This window comes from Phyllobates terribilis, unplaced genomic scaffold, assembly GCF_046119375.1.
Source record: "Phyllobates terribilis strain yellow unplaced genomic scaffold, ASM4611937v1 Scaffold_7__3_contigs__length_470593459, whole genome shotgun sequence".
NCBI lineage: Eukaryota > Metazoa > Chordata > Amphibia > Anura > Dendrobatidae > Phyllobates > Phyllobates terribilis.
In genome coordinates, this window is record NW_027362767.1 from 91,351,039 (window position 1) to 91,366,904 (window position 15,866).

Genomic DNA, 15,866 nt, shown 5'->3' on the forward strand with positions numbered 1-15,866 from the left:
TGTAAAATTTTGGTTCCTCAGTTTGGCAGGTGTCTTTGGCTTTAGAACAAAACCAGTCATAATATTATGTCATATCCAGTGAAGTGCTAAAACATTCTAAGACGGGAATATGCTTTTAACATTTCAAGTGAAGGGATCCATCCTACAGTTCCCTGCACAGGATAACATATGCTAACAGGCTCGGACTGGCCCATAGGTGAAGAGGTAAATCCCCCGGGGGGCCCCATACATGAGCAGTGCTTAGCATAGCACACTTAATGCATTATTTACAGACAAAAGCAGCATTGCATCATTTATTTAACCCTGTTTGTCAGATAAAAATAGCAGAGTTTATGAATGAGGGTCAGGTAATATTTGATGTAGCGGAAAAGTGTGCCCCTGCTATCATTGTTACCGGATGGGCCCCTATCACCCAAGTCCAACACTATATGCTAGGGATATGGATATGCCAGGGATATGGATATGCCATTACTGTCTGTGATGGGAAAACCCAAAAGGAGCCGCACAGTGGCCCAAGAGGTAAGGGGGCCACTTCTACCTCCAAAGCAGACGGAATTGTGCATTATATGGAGCCATTGGACTGCAAAGGGCCCATATAATATTCTGGAACAAGGGCCCCTTCGGCCTTTGTAAGCCTGTGGTCAAACCCACCACAAGGTGGCGCTGTAGGGATCGTCAGTGGTGTCTTGGACAGCCCCTTTATACTGTTATTCCTAGAACAGACAGTAAATGGATCGTGCTCACCAACCCTCCTTTCAATACAGTGCTCTGCAGCGCCGGGTTACAGACTCTTTGTCTCTGGATTGTGGGGGCTCTGTGAGGTCTGGCCCCCCAGTGATCAGTAAAGTATCACAGGAAAAGGAAGAGAAACTCCAGCCCTATAAAAAAATACTTTTATTATTTCATCTAAAAGTTAATGATCCACAGGGTTCAGATTAAAAAAAATTCATGCAATATACCTACGCGTTTCAAAGAACGCAGAGCATTTAGCTATATTGCATGCATTTTTTTTATCTGAACCCTGTGGATCATGAACTTTTAAATTAAATAATAAAAAATATTTTTTTTTATGGAGCTGGAGTTCCTCTTCCTTCTCCTGTGATTCCCGCACGTGTGGCCGCACTTCAAAGTGGAGACGGGAATAAGCCCATGGCAGACACCTGCCCTTTAATGATTGGGCATGCTGAAATCCACCATCTTTCTTCTCCGGCAGCATTTGCCGTTTGCTACCCCATGAGCAGGCTCAGCTGACCTGAATCTCGGGTGTAGCCAGCTTTACTTTGCCGACATTTTGTCTATAAACTATGTGTAATAGTGTAGTGAAAGCTCCATTCGTGGCGGGGGCGACTTTCTACAAGTCCCTCCATCATCTGCCTTACAGCCCTGGGAGAAGGCAGTCGTGGATCAGAAACGCGTTGGCCACTTGTCTTGTACACGGGTGCCTTGATCTTTACCATCCGTGAACACATACACACGTCTGTTTTTTAGTGCCCGTATGATAAAAGCTACCTATAAAAAGCCCCTATTTTTAAGTGACAGCCTTAAAGGGGTTGTCCATCCCTGGTAAAATTTTCTGCGACCACTGGAACACTACACACCCATTAGGATTCAGCAAACTACAGTGCTAGACAGAGATTTCACCAGGGTTGGTCACCTCTTTAACGCTCATACGTCATCTAATTTTAACCTCACCAGGGTTGGTCACCTCTTTAACGCTCATACGTCATCTAATTTTAACTATGTGTCAATAGTTTCCCTACAAGGGCTAAATATTCTCCCCGTAATGATGGCGGCCCCGTCACACGTCCTATCACACAGAACGCACTTTAGAAACAACATTCTCTTTGCACTTTCGATTTGAAGGTTGGGCACCTTTCCCTATTAAAAGATGGCCGCGGTGTGACGTTTCTTAGGTCACGTGGTAGGGATTCCAGCTTGTGATTGGTGCGCTAGTCCGCGGAGAATGATGACGCAGAATCGACAGCGCCGCACGATCCATTGAGGCACCGGGAAGTTGCTGCATCTTTGTCTAGTCATGTCTCGGGGGTCCAGCGCGGGGTTTGACCGGCACATCACGATTTTCTCCCCAGAAGGGAGACTCTATCAAGTCGGTGAGTAGCCGGTAGCTGTTCCTTCTTTTCCCTCTGCTATCCCGCAGCTGCTGTGTCACGCAGGGCCTGTGGATCATGACTGGCTGTGTCACACTGGTCATTCCTTACCTATGGCTGTGGCGGTACAACACTCCACAGCAATGTCACCCAGCTTTCCCAGACCCGGATAGGAATGCCTCTTTCCTAATACATTGTCCACAGTACAGGGGCCATTGGTGGGGATGGGTGGGTCAGCAGCCATGATAGGGGTCAAAGGCCTGGGAAGGGGGAGGTCAGCAGCCAGCTCTCCCAGAACTGGATATGGAAGGAAGTGGGATTTAACTGGATCTCTGTTCTCTATACTGGGGTCTGATCTCTCCTCCTCCTCTGTGTCATGAGCTATTAGGATCCATTAACCAGTTCAGGACTGTTTACCGTCTCCTGACCAGGCATTTTTGTGGTGTTTTTTTTGTACTTCAAGAGGTTTTCCCACGAATAAAAGTTCACTTTAATCAATAGATCTTGGAATAATAATAACTTCCACAATTGGATGTGTTTAAATAAAATGTTCCTGTTCTGAGATAATCTTATAAGGCTGCGCGACCACTACGCGTTTTTCAAGCTTTTTAGCCGCGGAATTTCCTCAGCGACAACGCTTGGTAATACGTGCCCTATGGTCCCCAATGATAATCCGCATGTGCTGTGCACATACTGTGGAAATTTCCGCTGCGGATTATCGTTGCGGAAAAATCCGCAGTATGTTCATTATTTTTGCGGAAGCGAGGCGTTTTTGCCGCCATTGAATCGCATAATATCCGCATCACTACATGTGCACACGCGGATATGAAGCGATTCAATGTGCGGATGGTACCCGGGTCTGGAGAAGAGGAGACTCTCATCCAGACCCGTGTACCATAGTACCTGTAAAAAAAAAAAAAAAAGAATTTAAAATAAAAAATAAACATTATACTCCCCTTCTGATGGCCCCCGGTCTCCTGCACGGTGCGTCATGGCTACCTGGCGGCTCGCAATGGTGTAAAAGTACCTTCCATGACGTCATTTAGTCATGTGACAGGTCACATGACCGCTGACGTCGGCGGTCGCATGACCTGTCACATTACTAAATGACGTCATGGAAGGTCCTTTTACACCACCGCGAGCCGCCCAACACACCGGACGCACCGGAGAAGGAGACCACGGACCATCAGAAGGGGAGTATAATGTTTTTTTAAAAAAATTTTACCATTTTTATTCTTTTTTTTTTTTTTTTAACTATTACTTGCTCACACTATATATGCCGGTTGCATGGATTTCTATTGTGTGACCAAGTTGTCAAGCACTTTTCCAAGTGATGCTAAAATCGTTTGGAAAAGCGCTTTGATAACCTGCATGCAGAAATCTCATGTAAAAAACGCATGTAAAATCCGCATGTGTTTTTCCTGCCAGGGAGATGCAGAAAAAATCAGCAGCATTTCTGCTTCATGGGCACTAGGCCAAAATGTGCCCCTGTGTAATGGCTGTGTCTGACTGTGTATGGAACATGGTCTGATCATACCACATCTCCTGGGGAGGGGAGAAAGGAGAAGAGTATACAGATATTTTGTGAGGTAAAACATTTCCCTGCCTGTTTATAAATTATTTTTACTTCAAAGAAAGAATCCTCTGTGATCCCATGCTGTCCTGTCTGTATACTCTTTTGCTTCTCCCCTGCCCAGGAGATGTGGTATGATCAGACCGTGTCCCTTTACGGTCAGACACAGCCATTACACAGTACACAGCAGGGGCACATTTATAAGATTGTCTCAGCGCGGGAACTTTTTATTTTTTTTAACACATCCAATTGTTGAATTTATTATTATTCCTATTATTCCAAGATCTATTGATTAAAATAAACTTTTGTTCATGGGAAAACACCTTTTAAGGTTTAAAAACCTGAAAACATTTTTCACGTTTTGATCTTCAAATATTTTTTTTAATTTTTTTTTCTAGTTATTTTCATATTTTTTATTTTTTGGGTCTTTTTTTTTTTTTTTTTTTTCCAGTTTATTTTTTTTATGTCTACAAAGCACCACTACAATACATTTTTAGTTTTTGTTCCTCTTTCTGTTAGATGTCATTCACACATCAGTGTTTTTGATCAGTATTTTTATGCCAAAACCAGGAGAGTTTCCAAAGCACAGACCAGGTGTCAATGTTTCAATTATAGTTTTTGTCTGTAAGTTCCACTCCTGGATTTGGCATAAAAATAATGATCAAAATGCTAACCTGTGAGTGAGGCCTTACAAATACTTTTGTGTATCTGACACATTTTTTTTCCCACGGGGGCAGGGCTAGTAACAGCAAATTTGGAATGGCCCCAGCTTTTTTAAGAAAAAAAATACATTTCTGTTTATTTATTTCACACTACTGATTTTCCCTGTAACTTGGGATGGTATATTAGCCACAGTTTCAGGGGGAATTTCAGCCTCTTTGCTGCATAGCAAAGCTGACTAAGACAAAATAGGAGCGCACCTTGGTGAAATACTAGTGATAAGAAATAGGGAAAAGTAAATGGAATCTACTCACCCGGTGGAGATGTGCAGGTCAGGCACAACTCTGATGAGAGTAGTAGTTAAGTGGTATTCCTCATTGTCATAAAAATATTAAGAAAATGTCGCTCTCCCCAAGCTGCTCTTTCCCCCTCCCTTATCGACCATTTGTCAGTGCAAAAAGCTCTCCATGTAAATCGCAGCACACATGATAGGAGCCAAACCCAATTAACAGAGACCTACCATAAATTTACAACTAGGTGAGAAGCATGTACTGCCGGGCTTCAAAAGAATTCTCTCACCCCCGGGGCCTCCCCATTTTGCTGAACAGCAATCTTCAGTCTGGCCAGCACCGACGCAAAATATGGAATATCTAAAGTTCTATACCTCAGATAATAATGTGACCCATATTTTTAGTGGCAGAGTCAGCTAAGGAACCATATGCATAGTTTTCTGTAGCTGTATGCCCCTCTGGAGAGCGGTAATTCAAAAGTACAAAATAACAGACTACACCTATGTCATGTGTGGTCTCTAAAGGAAGGCAAATTCATAATGGAAAATATGGTAGTAATAATTTTTATTTATATAGCACCAACATATTCCGCAGAACTTTACAATTAAGCGGGGACATGTACAGACAATAAATTCAAGACAATTTAAGACAGTTTAAACAGTTACATTAGGAGTGAGGTCCCTGCTCGCAAGCTTACATTCTACAAGAAATCACTTTCGGGTTTCTGCGACCAACCAGCGAGAAGTTATCGCAGAAGCCAGATATTTTTAATAAAAATATGAAGGCTGGAGCCCAGCCCACGTGATGTTATCACAGGGGAGTATGTGGGCAGGTCCTCCCTTCGGCATAAAAAACCCGACCGAAGATGGGTCAGCACTCATGTTGAAAGTACATATTTATGTGTAACACGGGTCACTTTCGCTGAAAGGGCATAGGAGCGCTGCCTTCCAACTATACTGAATAGTCTCTGCGGTCTTTATAGTAAGTTTCTTTTGTTAACCCCTTTTTATTTTGTGTAACTGTATATTCTGTACTGTATTGTCTCCACCTGTAAAATCTTTGCATATTTTTCATAAACACTGCCTCCCTTTTGGAATAAATATAAAATGTAATAGTTCAGTTTCTTTTGCTCTGTAATCGTTCCCTCCCCCGAAGCGATATACGCTACCAGAAAGCAGGCGTCCTATCAGGCCTGCATTGTATTTTAAAAGCTGGTCGGTGGTGGCAGCGAATAATAATAAGGGGGTTATCGTGAAGCCGGCAGTGAATGTGCTGGGCGTATACACATATTCCATGCGTTGGAATCCGGAGGTGTGTACACCATACGCTCACTGTGCACTTGCCGATACCTATGTAGTGAGTAATTGGGATCGTGTGCACACGAATCCCTGCTTAATCCTGACAAAGTGACAGCAGCGGTGGGATATTGTGTGATCTCCTCTTTCGTCCCTGTGAAACCCTGACACTCATGTAGACTGCTGCTCCACCTGTTGAAGCTAACAGACCGGCTCATTAAACTATAGTAAAGCAAACAATGAAATAAAAGCGTTGCGCTGGGCACAATATGATAACCTGAGGAAGAAACCAGATCAATTTTGAAACGCGTTGTTGTCTTTTAATAACATTTTTGTTGTTTGTCTGTATCTTCTCATCCTTTTATTCATCATGACAGCGCCCAAAATTATTTTTTCCCCATATTTTGTCTTGCAGTAGCAGAGCTGTCTGGATCTTTTAGGACCCAGTAGCTCTTGCTCTGTCCCTACACCTAGCGATCACATGACTGCTGGGTCCAGAGGAGGAAGAACTGTCAGTGCTTCCTATTACTGTATACACAGTAGTTCAGCATTGTGTCTACAGCAATAGAGAAGACAGAGATGGTAGTAAACCCCCTTCTGTATGTAGAGTTCTGCCGACAGCCAGATCCCCTCAAGTGTACGATCCCGTGTAGCTGCGCTCCTATACAGTGACATTTTAGAAGAACGCGGACCACCCTGACTTTTATAGTCTGAGCTGTCCAGAAGTAGTTAAAGGAATTGTCCAACAAGAATTGTCTATAACCAGAAAATGTTATAAATAACAAATGTCTCCATACTTCCCGGATGAGTGTCCTGTCGCTCTAAAAGTCTCCGCTGGGACCGTCAAAAGTGATGACCTCTCATGCTTCAGTTACCTGACTGCTGAGGTGGACTACAAATTGTATTTTGCATTCTGTAACTATGGAGACACATAGATCTGCATAGAAGCTGTAAACCCAAAACTGTAGGAAAGTTACAAAAGAGCGCCTAGATATTTCTGCCTCTCTGGTAGCCTTACACACTGTATGTCACCCCGCTGTCGGGTTACCTAGACCCAGCATAGCCCCGGCAGCAGTGATCACTTGTAAAGGCTTTTTTTCCTGTAACCTAAGGCTGATATGGCAGCTCCAGTTAAAGGGGTTTTCCAGATTTAGAAAACCCCGGCTCCACAGCTGCAGTTTATTCAACAACCAAAAAAAACTAGCGGTATGTGCACATGTTATCTATTAGGCACCAGCATACCTGGTGTTCAGTCTTTTCTGTAAAAGACCATTGCAGAAAACCCTGGCAGTTTTTACACTGAAGTGTCTTTTCTCATTTCCTTCTCAATGCTTTTTTGTGGGGGCTTTACCTGTGGCATTTTTTTAATTGTATGTATTAATAGTGAACAGCTTCCAAGCACAAGCTGCCAAAAGGGTCGCTTTGGAAGCCTGAAGCGGTTAAAAGAAGCTCAAAAACACTGACCATAAGCAAGTCTTTTTTTTTACATTGCAGTGCATTATGTAAAGGGAGGGTGAGCAAAGCACTGTTTTTTTGTGTGTTTTAAATAACAAGCTGCAGCCAATGGACAGGTTTTCAGAAAGTGGAAAACCCCTTGTAAGGGGAAATATGTAGTGTTCATGTATCATTAAGAAGTGCAATACATTTTTAATATGTTGTTATTTTAACGCAAGCACGGATCAGACAGAATAAGTGCCAATGGCGATAATGAAAAAGGTTCCTGCACCCTTTTCTGCTGCTAAATGCAAATAGCAATACACCGGTTTTCCAGAGGGATGAGTGTCCAAAGGGTTTGTAAAGGGGTAACGTCTCTCCTTGTGGAGAGTGATTTGCCTGACAAATTTGCCTGAGACTTAAAGCCATGCAATGCTCCTCTGGGAAATTAAATATGCAGAGAGGAAGAGGACTTGAACTCTAGCGCCGCCTATTGGAAAAGGCAATTTTAAAAGTCTATATCGACTCTTTAGCAAGTCTTGCCACATGACTTTGGATGAAGGCTATATAAGCAAAAAGTATAATAATAAAAAAAGCCAAACTAGAAGCTCTATTTGCAGATGTGTTTCGCGGGTGTTGCCCCTCCTCAGGAGTTGTAAACACCCCACCCCAAATCTAACAGGTTTACACTATGGAGCCCTACACCTTTGAAAAATTGCCTGGTCACATCCACTGTCAGGGTATGTGCACACGATGCAGAAATGCTCAGGATTTTTTCAATTAATTTTGCGGAAACGCTGCTCTTTTGCCGCCATTGACTTGCATTAGACCGCATGGAATCCGCATCACTGTATATGTTGATGCGCTTTTCATGCGGTCTAATGTGCGGATGGTACCCGGGTGTGGAGGAGAGGACTCTCATCCAGACCCAGGTAGCATTAAAAAAAAAGAATAAAATAAAAAATATATATATATATTCTCACCTTCTGACGGCCCGCGCAGCGCTCCTGCTTGATTCCCCGCACTTCGCGGTTGAATGAAGAAGGACCTTCGCTGACGTCAGAGTCATGTGACGGGTCACATGACGCTGACGTCGGAAGGTCCTAAAGTCTTCACTGCCGGCAGCCGGGACCGAGCGAAGCAGGACACCGGGGGCCATCAGAGGGTAAAGTATAGATTTATTTTATATTTTTTGACATTCACACACTATATAAATCCATGCCGGTTGCATGGATTTATATAGTGTAAAGTTGACAAGCACTTTCCAAGTGATGCTAAAATCGCTTGGGAAGCGCTTGTCAACCCGCATGCGGAAATGAAAGTGAAGACCGCTTCACATCCGCATGTCCCTGGCAGGAAACCGCATGTACAATCCGCATGCGTTTTTTCCTGCCAGAGAGATGCAGAAACGCTCAGGAAAAAATCCTGAGCATTTCTGCATCGTGTGCACATAACCCTTAATCTCTGGATGTAAATATTTAAAGGGATGTTCCAGACATTGTTCTAATCCTATCAACAGGATAGGAGATAACTTTTAGATTGATGGGGGGTCCAACTGCTGAAACCCCTAGTGGTCAACAGAGAAAGTCTTTTCTGTCCTCTGTTTGAATCGAGCGTTATGCTTGACCATCTCTACATTTATTCTGTATGTGACTGCCGGAGATAACCGAGCGCTGAAATCCCCATAAAAATTGGTTAACCTCCCTCTGTCTACAGTGATCAAATTATAGAAGGTAAAGGGGCTTTCAGAAAAACAACCCCTGACTATGTGCTGTTACTTCACTACGGGGTAATATTTCACCTCCCTGCAGAAAAATGCCTGATCTCCAGCAAAATTTGCCAGGAGCTGAATATGCTGCAATCTGCCCCTATATACATTAGATAGCTCTTGGCCTAGATGGCTACCTCTCCCAGCTCCCCCATATGCAGGTATGCTCAGACAAAGGATCAGCCATTGAAATTCAACAGGACGCACCCATCACTCCCCTGACATCTGTCGGAAGAGTCACGAGACCCTTATACACATTAGACTGTTCGCCAGTAGCATCCGCTTCGGATAATTCATGTGTATGGGGACCTCTAGGCCTATTCTCTGATTAGATGACCCCTTTGAAAGGATGTTCTCATTTTAGCCAATTAGGGCCTATCTGCAGGATATGCTACAAATGTCAGATGGATGGTGGATGGTGGATCCAGCTCTAGAGTCTCCCCTTATGGCAGGGATGTCAAACTCAAACAAAATGGGCCAAAATGAAAAACGTGGACAAAGTCACAGGCCAACCAGTATACAGTATAATGGGCCCCACACAGTCTTCCATACAGAATAATGGGCCCCACGCAGTCCTCCCCGCAGAGTAACGGGCCCCACGTGGAGTAACGGGCCCCACGCAGTTGTGGTGGTTCTGGTGTTGCGGGCCATATTAAACCCCCCAGCGGGCCTGATTTGGCCTACGGGCCAGAGTTTGACATGTGTGCCCTATGGGGAGAGGTGTCTGCGGTGACCACAGCCTTAATGGAGAGGTCGTGCATGTGCTCTACTCTGTTCATTTAGGTCTATAGAGATTAGAAAAAAGCCCAGGATTGGAGAATGAAAAGAAAAAAATTAGATGATGTGCAGAAGTGAAACTGAAAACAAGATCTAGGAGACGCACCCTACATAGCAGAAAAGCCAAGCTGGCTGCATGTCTTTATTATTTTATTTTCCTGGTGTAATATATGGTAAATCATACAGTAAATTTTTGGAGTCACTTTTACCGTATTATTGGAGGAGCAATCTGATCTTTTATAGATGTACGATGCAGCATATAAAGTTTTGCATCAATAGTAAATGTCTGGTGATTGTGCACAAAGAAAAGTACGGTACTAAGAGTATTGCCCAATCCTGGGAAGACCCTGGTGCCCCCGGGGGGGTTATCTGCCTCTGTTCACTACATATAGGAGAGAGGTTTTTGGAAAGTATCTATAAAACTATGTGTCATTTCTTCTCTTACTTCCTTGTCTTATTACTTTCTCATTTGCATGTAGAGAAATGACATTGGTAAAGTTTCCCCATCTTGATAAACGTTTAGTCTTCCATCTTTCATTTTCCTCATCTTTTGCAAGTCATTTCTATAAGGATGTTTTTGCCTCACGTTTTCTAAACTTGTTATTTATATGTACCCACATTACAGCACCATCCTCTCCCAGGAGGTAAGGGGTTTTCCAGGCAAAAATATACCTAAATAGGCTTGAAATAGTGGTGTAATGTGATATGCGGTGCTATTAGGCCAGAAACCCGGCTCCTTCCCCGCCAGACTAGTGATAGATCACCTGTAAGAACGTAACAGTCAGGGTACAGAGTGTTTGTGTACAAAGCAGATTTCAAAATTTGCCCAAAATGTTTCTTTAATGATATTGAATTGTGTTGTAAGCGCATATGATCCCTCTTTTGTAGTGGGCTAAGCCAGTATTACTACATGTATGACTGATGATTAAAGGGAATCCATCAGCAGTTTCTTTCTATGTAATCTGAGAACAACATGATTTAGGGTCTTAGATTCCAGCGATGTGTCACTTCCTAGGCTGTGTTACTGTTTCAATAAAATCAGTGTTTTATCAACAGGAGATTATCACTGCAGGACTAGGTGTCTCATGCCTCTGTATAGCCACGCCCCAACACTGATTAACATAGATTGTAAGCTTGCAGGCAGGGCCTTCACTCCTTTTGGTATCTGACTTATATGTTACTCTGTAATGTCTTTATTGTCTGTACACGTCCCCTCTAAAATGTAAAGTGCTGCGGAATATGTTGGCGCAATAGTAAAAAAAAAAATATTAACAGCTTTCTGTCAATGTACAGTGGTGTGGGCAGGATTATACAGGGCTCGGCTTTCTGAGCACTGCTTCATCTACAGCAGAGAAAACTGATTCTATCAAAATGACAGAAAGCAGCCCAGTAAGTGATACATCGTTGGAATCAGGGTCTCAGCCCTTACATCGTGCTGCTCTCATTACATAGCAAAAAACCTGCTGACAGGTTCCCTTTAATATTTACTGTCAAAGATAACAGACGGGGGGTGGGGCAAGCAAATCCCACTGCTGTCACCAGTTTCTCAGGGCAATTAGACCATTGACTTGACGAGTGATGGACGAGGCTGCGGCTTCTTCCACTACTAGGACCGTTATTGGGGAACAGTAAGTGTATGGTATATACACCTCTGATTCTAACGCATGAAAAATATATACATATATTACACACACACCGACTGGATACCCATTACAGGTAGTGTATGGCTTCAGGGGTGCGTTTTACAGAGCAAGAAGATCAGCGCTATTAAATATTATATATTTAATCCAGAAAGGTAGGTAGTGTTTATAACAAAAAAATATATACTAAAATTATACAAAATAAGAACAATACAGTGCATACAATTAAAAAGGAATAACAAAAGAAAATTATTAAACTTGATGACACAGAAATAGCTCAGAGCTTAGCGAAGGGAGGTACTCCATAGGAAAATGGTCAGACGCCACCACAAGTTGTACCTTCCAAGGACTGACAAGGGACCAATCCCAACGTCTGCTTTTTATTAGGTCAAAGTTACGCCCACATGCCTCCCCTTGATGAGCTCATTTGGGGGCTGTGTTGGGTCTTTCAGGATTTTATGAGCTACCCAACTTACAGGCTATCTGGAGGTCCCAGGCGGTAGATATCATCATGTTTCCCATTGCGATTTTACCTTTCGATAGAGATTAAATATGCCATGTGTAGTATCATCTATCTGGCCTTTATTAAGTTGGAGGGGTTCTAATGGTCCTACGGTGATGTGAGTGAATGCGTTCTGTTTGTCCCTTCGCTACGACGTCGAGAATAGATATCCCATAAATATCCAGTCGATGCAAACCCCAATATTCATATCTGGACACCGGAGACAGTGTCTAACTGCAAACGCCCAGTTTTTCTTTGAAGAGAACAAGAGTTCCCTCTGACGGTGTTAGATTTTTCACTTATCTGCTTCTTGAATATACTGATCTCAGACTGTCTCTTTCCCAGAAAATCCCCTGCTGTAATTACCTGGTCACTGCAATTGAGGTTGAAGTGTCAGCTCTCTCTCTGTCACGCAGGGTGTGGGAAAGACTTAGTGCAACACAGAGGGAAGAGGGGAAGGGAGCCCAGACACTAGGGAAAGGGCAGACTGGAGACCTCCTAGTCTGGTCTAGTGTCACCCTGTCTCAACTACCATCCCTATATTGCCTCTTCAGCAGTCACTGCACGCGTGCCTCGCCCTGTCTTTCCCTGGCGTATGGCTAAGGCTAGGGAAGGGAGGAGATGAGCACTAGTCGATCTCCACTAGACTCTACAGACAACAAGGGAGGACAAACGGGAAAATTGCTTAGCGTTAGACGACTCCAGACATATGTGAACTCGGCCTCAAGCTCCAGATAGGACGACGTACTGCTCATGCTAAAACCTCACAAGTAGTAATAAATATTGCCGGCACCTCCCTCTCAGACACACCAGGCATTCATACACTCAGGCCAGGGAGCTAATTAGCCATAGCGAGGTAGCCGCTGGGTCCTAGAGACAGCCAGCCGCTAAGAAGATGTCTGTAATGCTAAACGTAGAGATCTCCTGCAACCACTGCAGGGCGACTGTCTGTCACCTCTGACACACTCATGACACTCTCTACTTCTCCTGCTTTTAATTAGTTTTTCTATACCCCAGTTATAATTAGTCCCCATATGGGAGAAGTTTATATGGATTATAATTTTTATTATATGATCTTTGTCTGGTGTTATGCACTGGTCAATATCCTATGAAATAATCACTTAAAAGCACCACTCTAACGCTTTGTTTTTCAGCGCTGGAGTGGATCTTTAAATGTAAGCCCCCTGTTCCCCGTCCTTATTCTCACCTTCTGGGTGCTTCACCTTTTACCGACGCTGCGCCATCTTGTGCCCGTAACTCCTGACAGGTAGGAAGTCAGAAGTTACGTCACAAGCTGCCAAGTCTATGAGGGCCAGAATGATGTTCTCATAGACTTGTATTGAAACATGACCTCCGCACACCTCCATGAAACACTGGAGCTGCTGGCAGGTCACATTTTGCCAGAGACCGACGGGAGCGACACTGGAAAAGGATGAAGGTAGCGGCAGGTATGAGAAGAGGCAGGGGAATTAGATTTAAAGTACCACTCCAGCGGTGAAATTAAAAAACTGGCAGGGTGCTTTAACAAAGAAAAACGTATAATCTAGTTAATTGCTACATGGATAAAAAAAGTTATTACTAGTGCTGTCACTACTGAAATCACAAATAAAGGGGCAGCACGTATATGCGTTAATTTCACACTGATCTTGTAAACACATGGCTTTATTGGAGTGGACTGGTTTGTGCACTTAAGCACTCAGTGGCATCAAAATGCCTTATTTTTAGAGTGAGCGCTATGTGGCCTAAAGGGGTTATCCAACAGAGAAAATGTTTTTCTATAGGGGTCAGATTGTTACAAAAATTTGCTCTCACCAGTGCCCCTCAGCTTCCTGCTCGCCCAGGTAGTCATTTTGGAAGACCTTTGGGAGATTGTTTTGGAAACTAGGGGTTAAGTTTTGCAATGTGCTGGATAATCAGATTTCCTTGTACACATAAAGAAGTTTTCACTTTGTGTTTGGCCTGTAGTATTATTTTACAAGTGCAGTAAAGCAAGTGCTTTAGGAGAGTTTTCGAAAATTCCCTGGAAAAGTGCCAGCAATCACTGGTAGTAAAGTATGATCTGTAGCTCAGGAAGTACAGCATGTTCCCCTAGTTATGGGTGACTTTGGGTTTATTTTCAAATCTTCCTTCTCACGATTTGTGAACAACTCTTATGTTGGGAAGTGGCGGGCCAGGACTCTGGCGGCGGGCTCTCCGCTGAGCACTACGTAAAGGTTTCTATCGGAATGCCTGAAAAACTGTGTTCCGACTGAGCTGATCACTACCATGAAGCTGACGGAGTCACTCGGACCCTGCCTGGTCCAGGTCCTGCCAGTACTTGTATTTTTCAGGCGTATAAAAACATGGTCCGTTTTTGTGCATATCTGAAAATGAGCCCTTCACTACCTTCTATCAGGGCTCTGTCTGGGTTCCCATTGGAATATACAGTAGTGTTCAAAATAATAGCAGCCCAATATGACTAACCAGATTAATCACTGTTTTTGGTATAAATTATATTACCACATGTCAAACAATTAACAAGTTGGTGCAGTAAATTCTAAAAAAAACAAATCCACAGACTCCGCATTCATGATCTGCAGGTTTTTGAGTCTGTGTATCTGAATAATTAATTGTAAGGGGGTGTGTTCATAATAATAGCCGTGTGAAGTTCAATTAGTGAGGTCAATCATTCTGTGAAGAAACAGGTGTGAATCATGTGGCCCTTATTTAACGAAGCCAGCACATGTTGTGCATGCATTTCTCCTTGAAAGCCTGAGAAATATGGGTCGTTCTAGACATTGTTCAGAAGGACAGCGTACTTTGATTATAAGTTTTACCCTCTCCAATCAACTTTTTAAATGATAGACTGTTAAGCTAAAATGATCTCCAATGCTTTAGGCTATGTACGCACAATCAGGATTTGAAGTAGAAATTTCCTGAGCGTTTCTGCATCTCCTTGGCAGGAAAAAACGCACGGTTTTGCCACGTTTTTGAAGCGTTTTTGTACATCAATGAATGCTTTTTGGAGCTAAATAAAGTCATTTGGTGGGACATTGCTTAAACCCTTGGATTACCGTCAGAACTGGGGTGAGTATATTGGTTAATTTAAGTGATCAAAGAACGTGTCTGTTGTATTTCAAATAAAGTGTTTCCTCTGTGTCTTTATTTAACTCTTTACTTTAATTAGTTTGGTCATGAAAAGGTCTGATTGACACCTTGTCATAATCAAACAAAAGAGCTAGGTGTCAGCTGAACCCATACACTCAATCTTCATTAGCATTTCTATTCATGTAATTTATGCGGCAGCTGTGAGCTGTTGTTTTTAGCCTGGGAAGGTGCCATTTGCAAACATGGTCCCTGGCCATAATTAACAGCTCACAGCTGTTTTGTTAGCTGCTACGTGTCCCACGAACAGCAAGAAGCAGCGTTTTGGACACTGCGTATTTTTGTTGCTTCCAAAACAGTGTTCTAATGCCGCACTTTTGTTGTCGGTACATGTGAATCCACCTCATATAATGACACTTAAATCAGTCAAAATCTGCAGTGGAGACTAGAGTGTCCGCTACAGATATTGACATGCTGCGGGTGAGTTTGGGTACGTGGCCACGGTCTCTAGGAATCCCATGTCCGCTATGCATGCATCAGAGGCTGCGGATCACCCGCGGACACTGACATGCGGCGCGTCTTTCAGGACCGCAGCATGTCAAATTCTCTTGCGGAGTTGCTAGTCTCTGCAACAGAAATTTGACCACTAGAATGTATTGAAAGCGGTAAATACGCATGGTTCAGTGAACACATGTGGGTTTACCTGCTTTTAATAGAATGCAACTCTTTGGACGC

General features: G+C 43.3%; 1 protein-coding gene across 2 annotated transcripts in view; it reads left to right on the forward strand.

Annotated features, from left to right (window-relative positions):
• The first annotated feature begins 1,938 nt into the window (after positions 1 to 1,938).
• Positions 1,939 to 15,866, forward strand: part of PSMA6 (proteasome 20S subunit alpha 6) — a 32,381-nt gene continuing 18,453 nt past the window's right edge. For both annotated transcript variants that reach the window (XM_073637552.1, XM_073637551.1), the window contains exon 1: positions 1,939 to 2,111. In XM_073637552.1, coding sequence (XP_073493653.1) covers positions 2,036 to 2,111 — 76 coding nt within the window. In that variant the 5' untranslated portion in view covers positions 1,939 to 2,035. The remainder of the gene's footprint in view (positions 2,112 to 15,866) is intronic.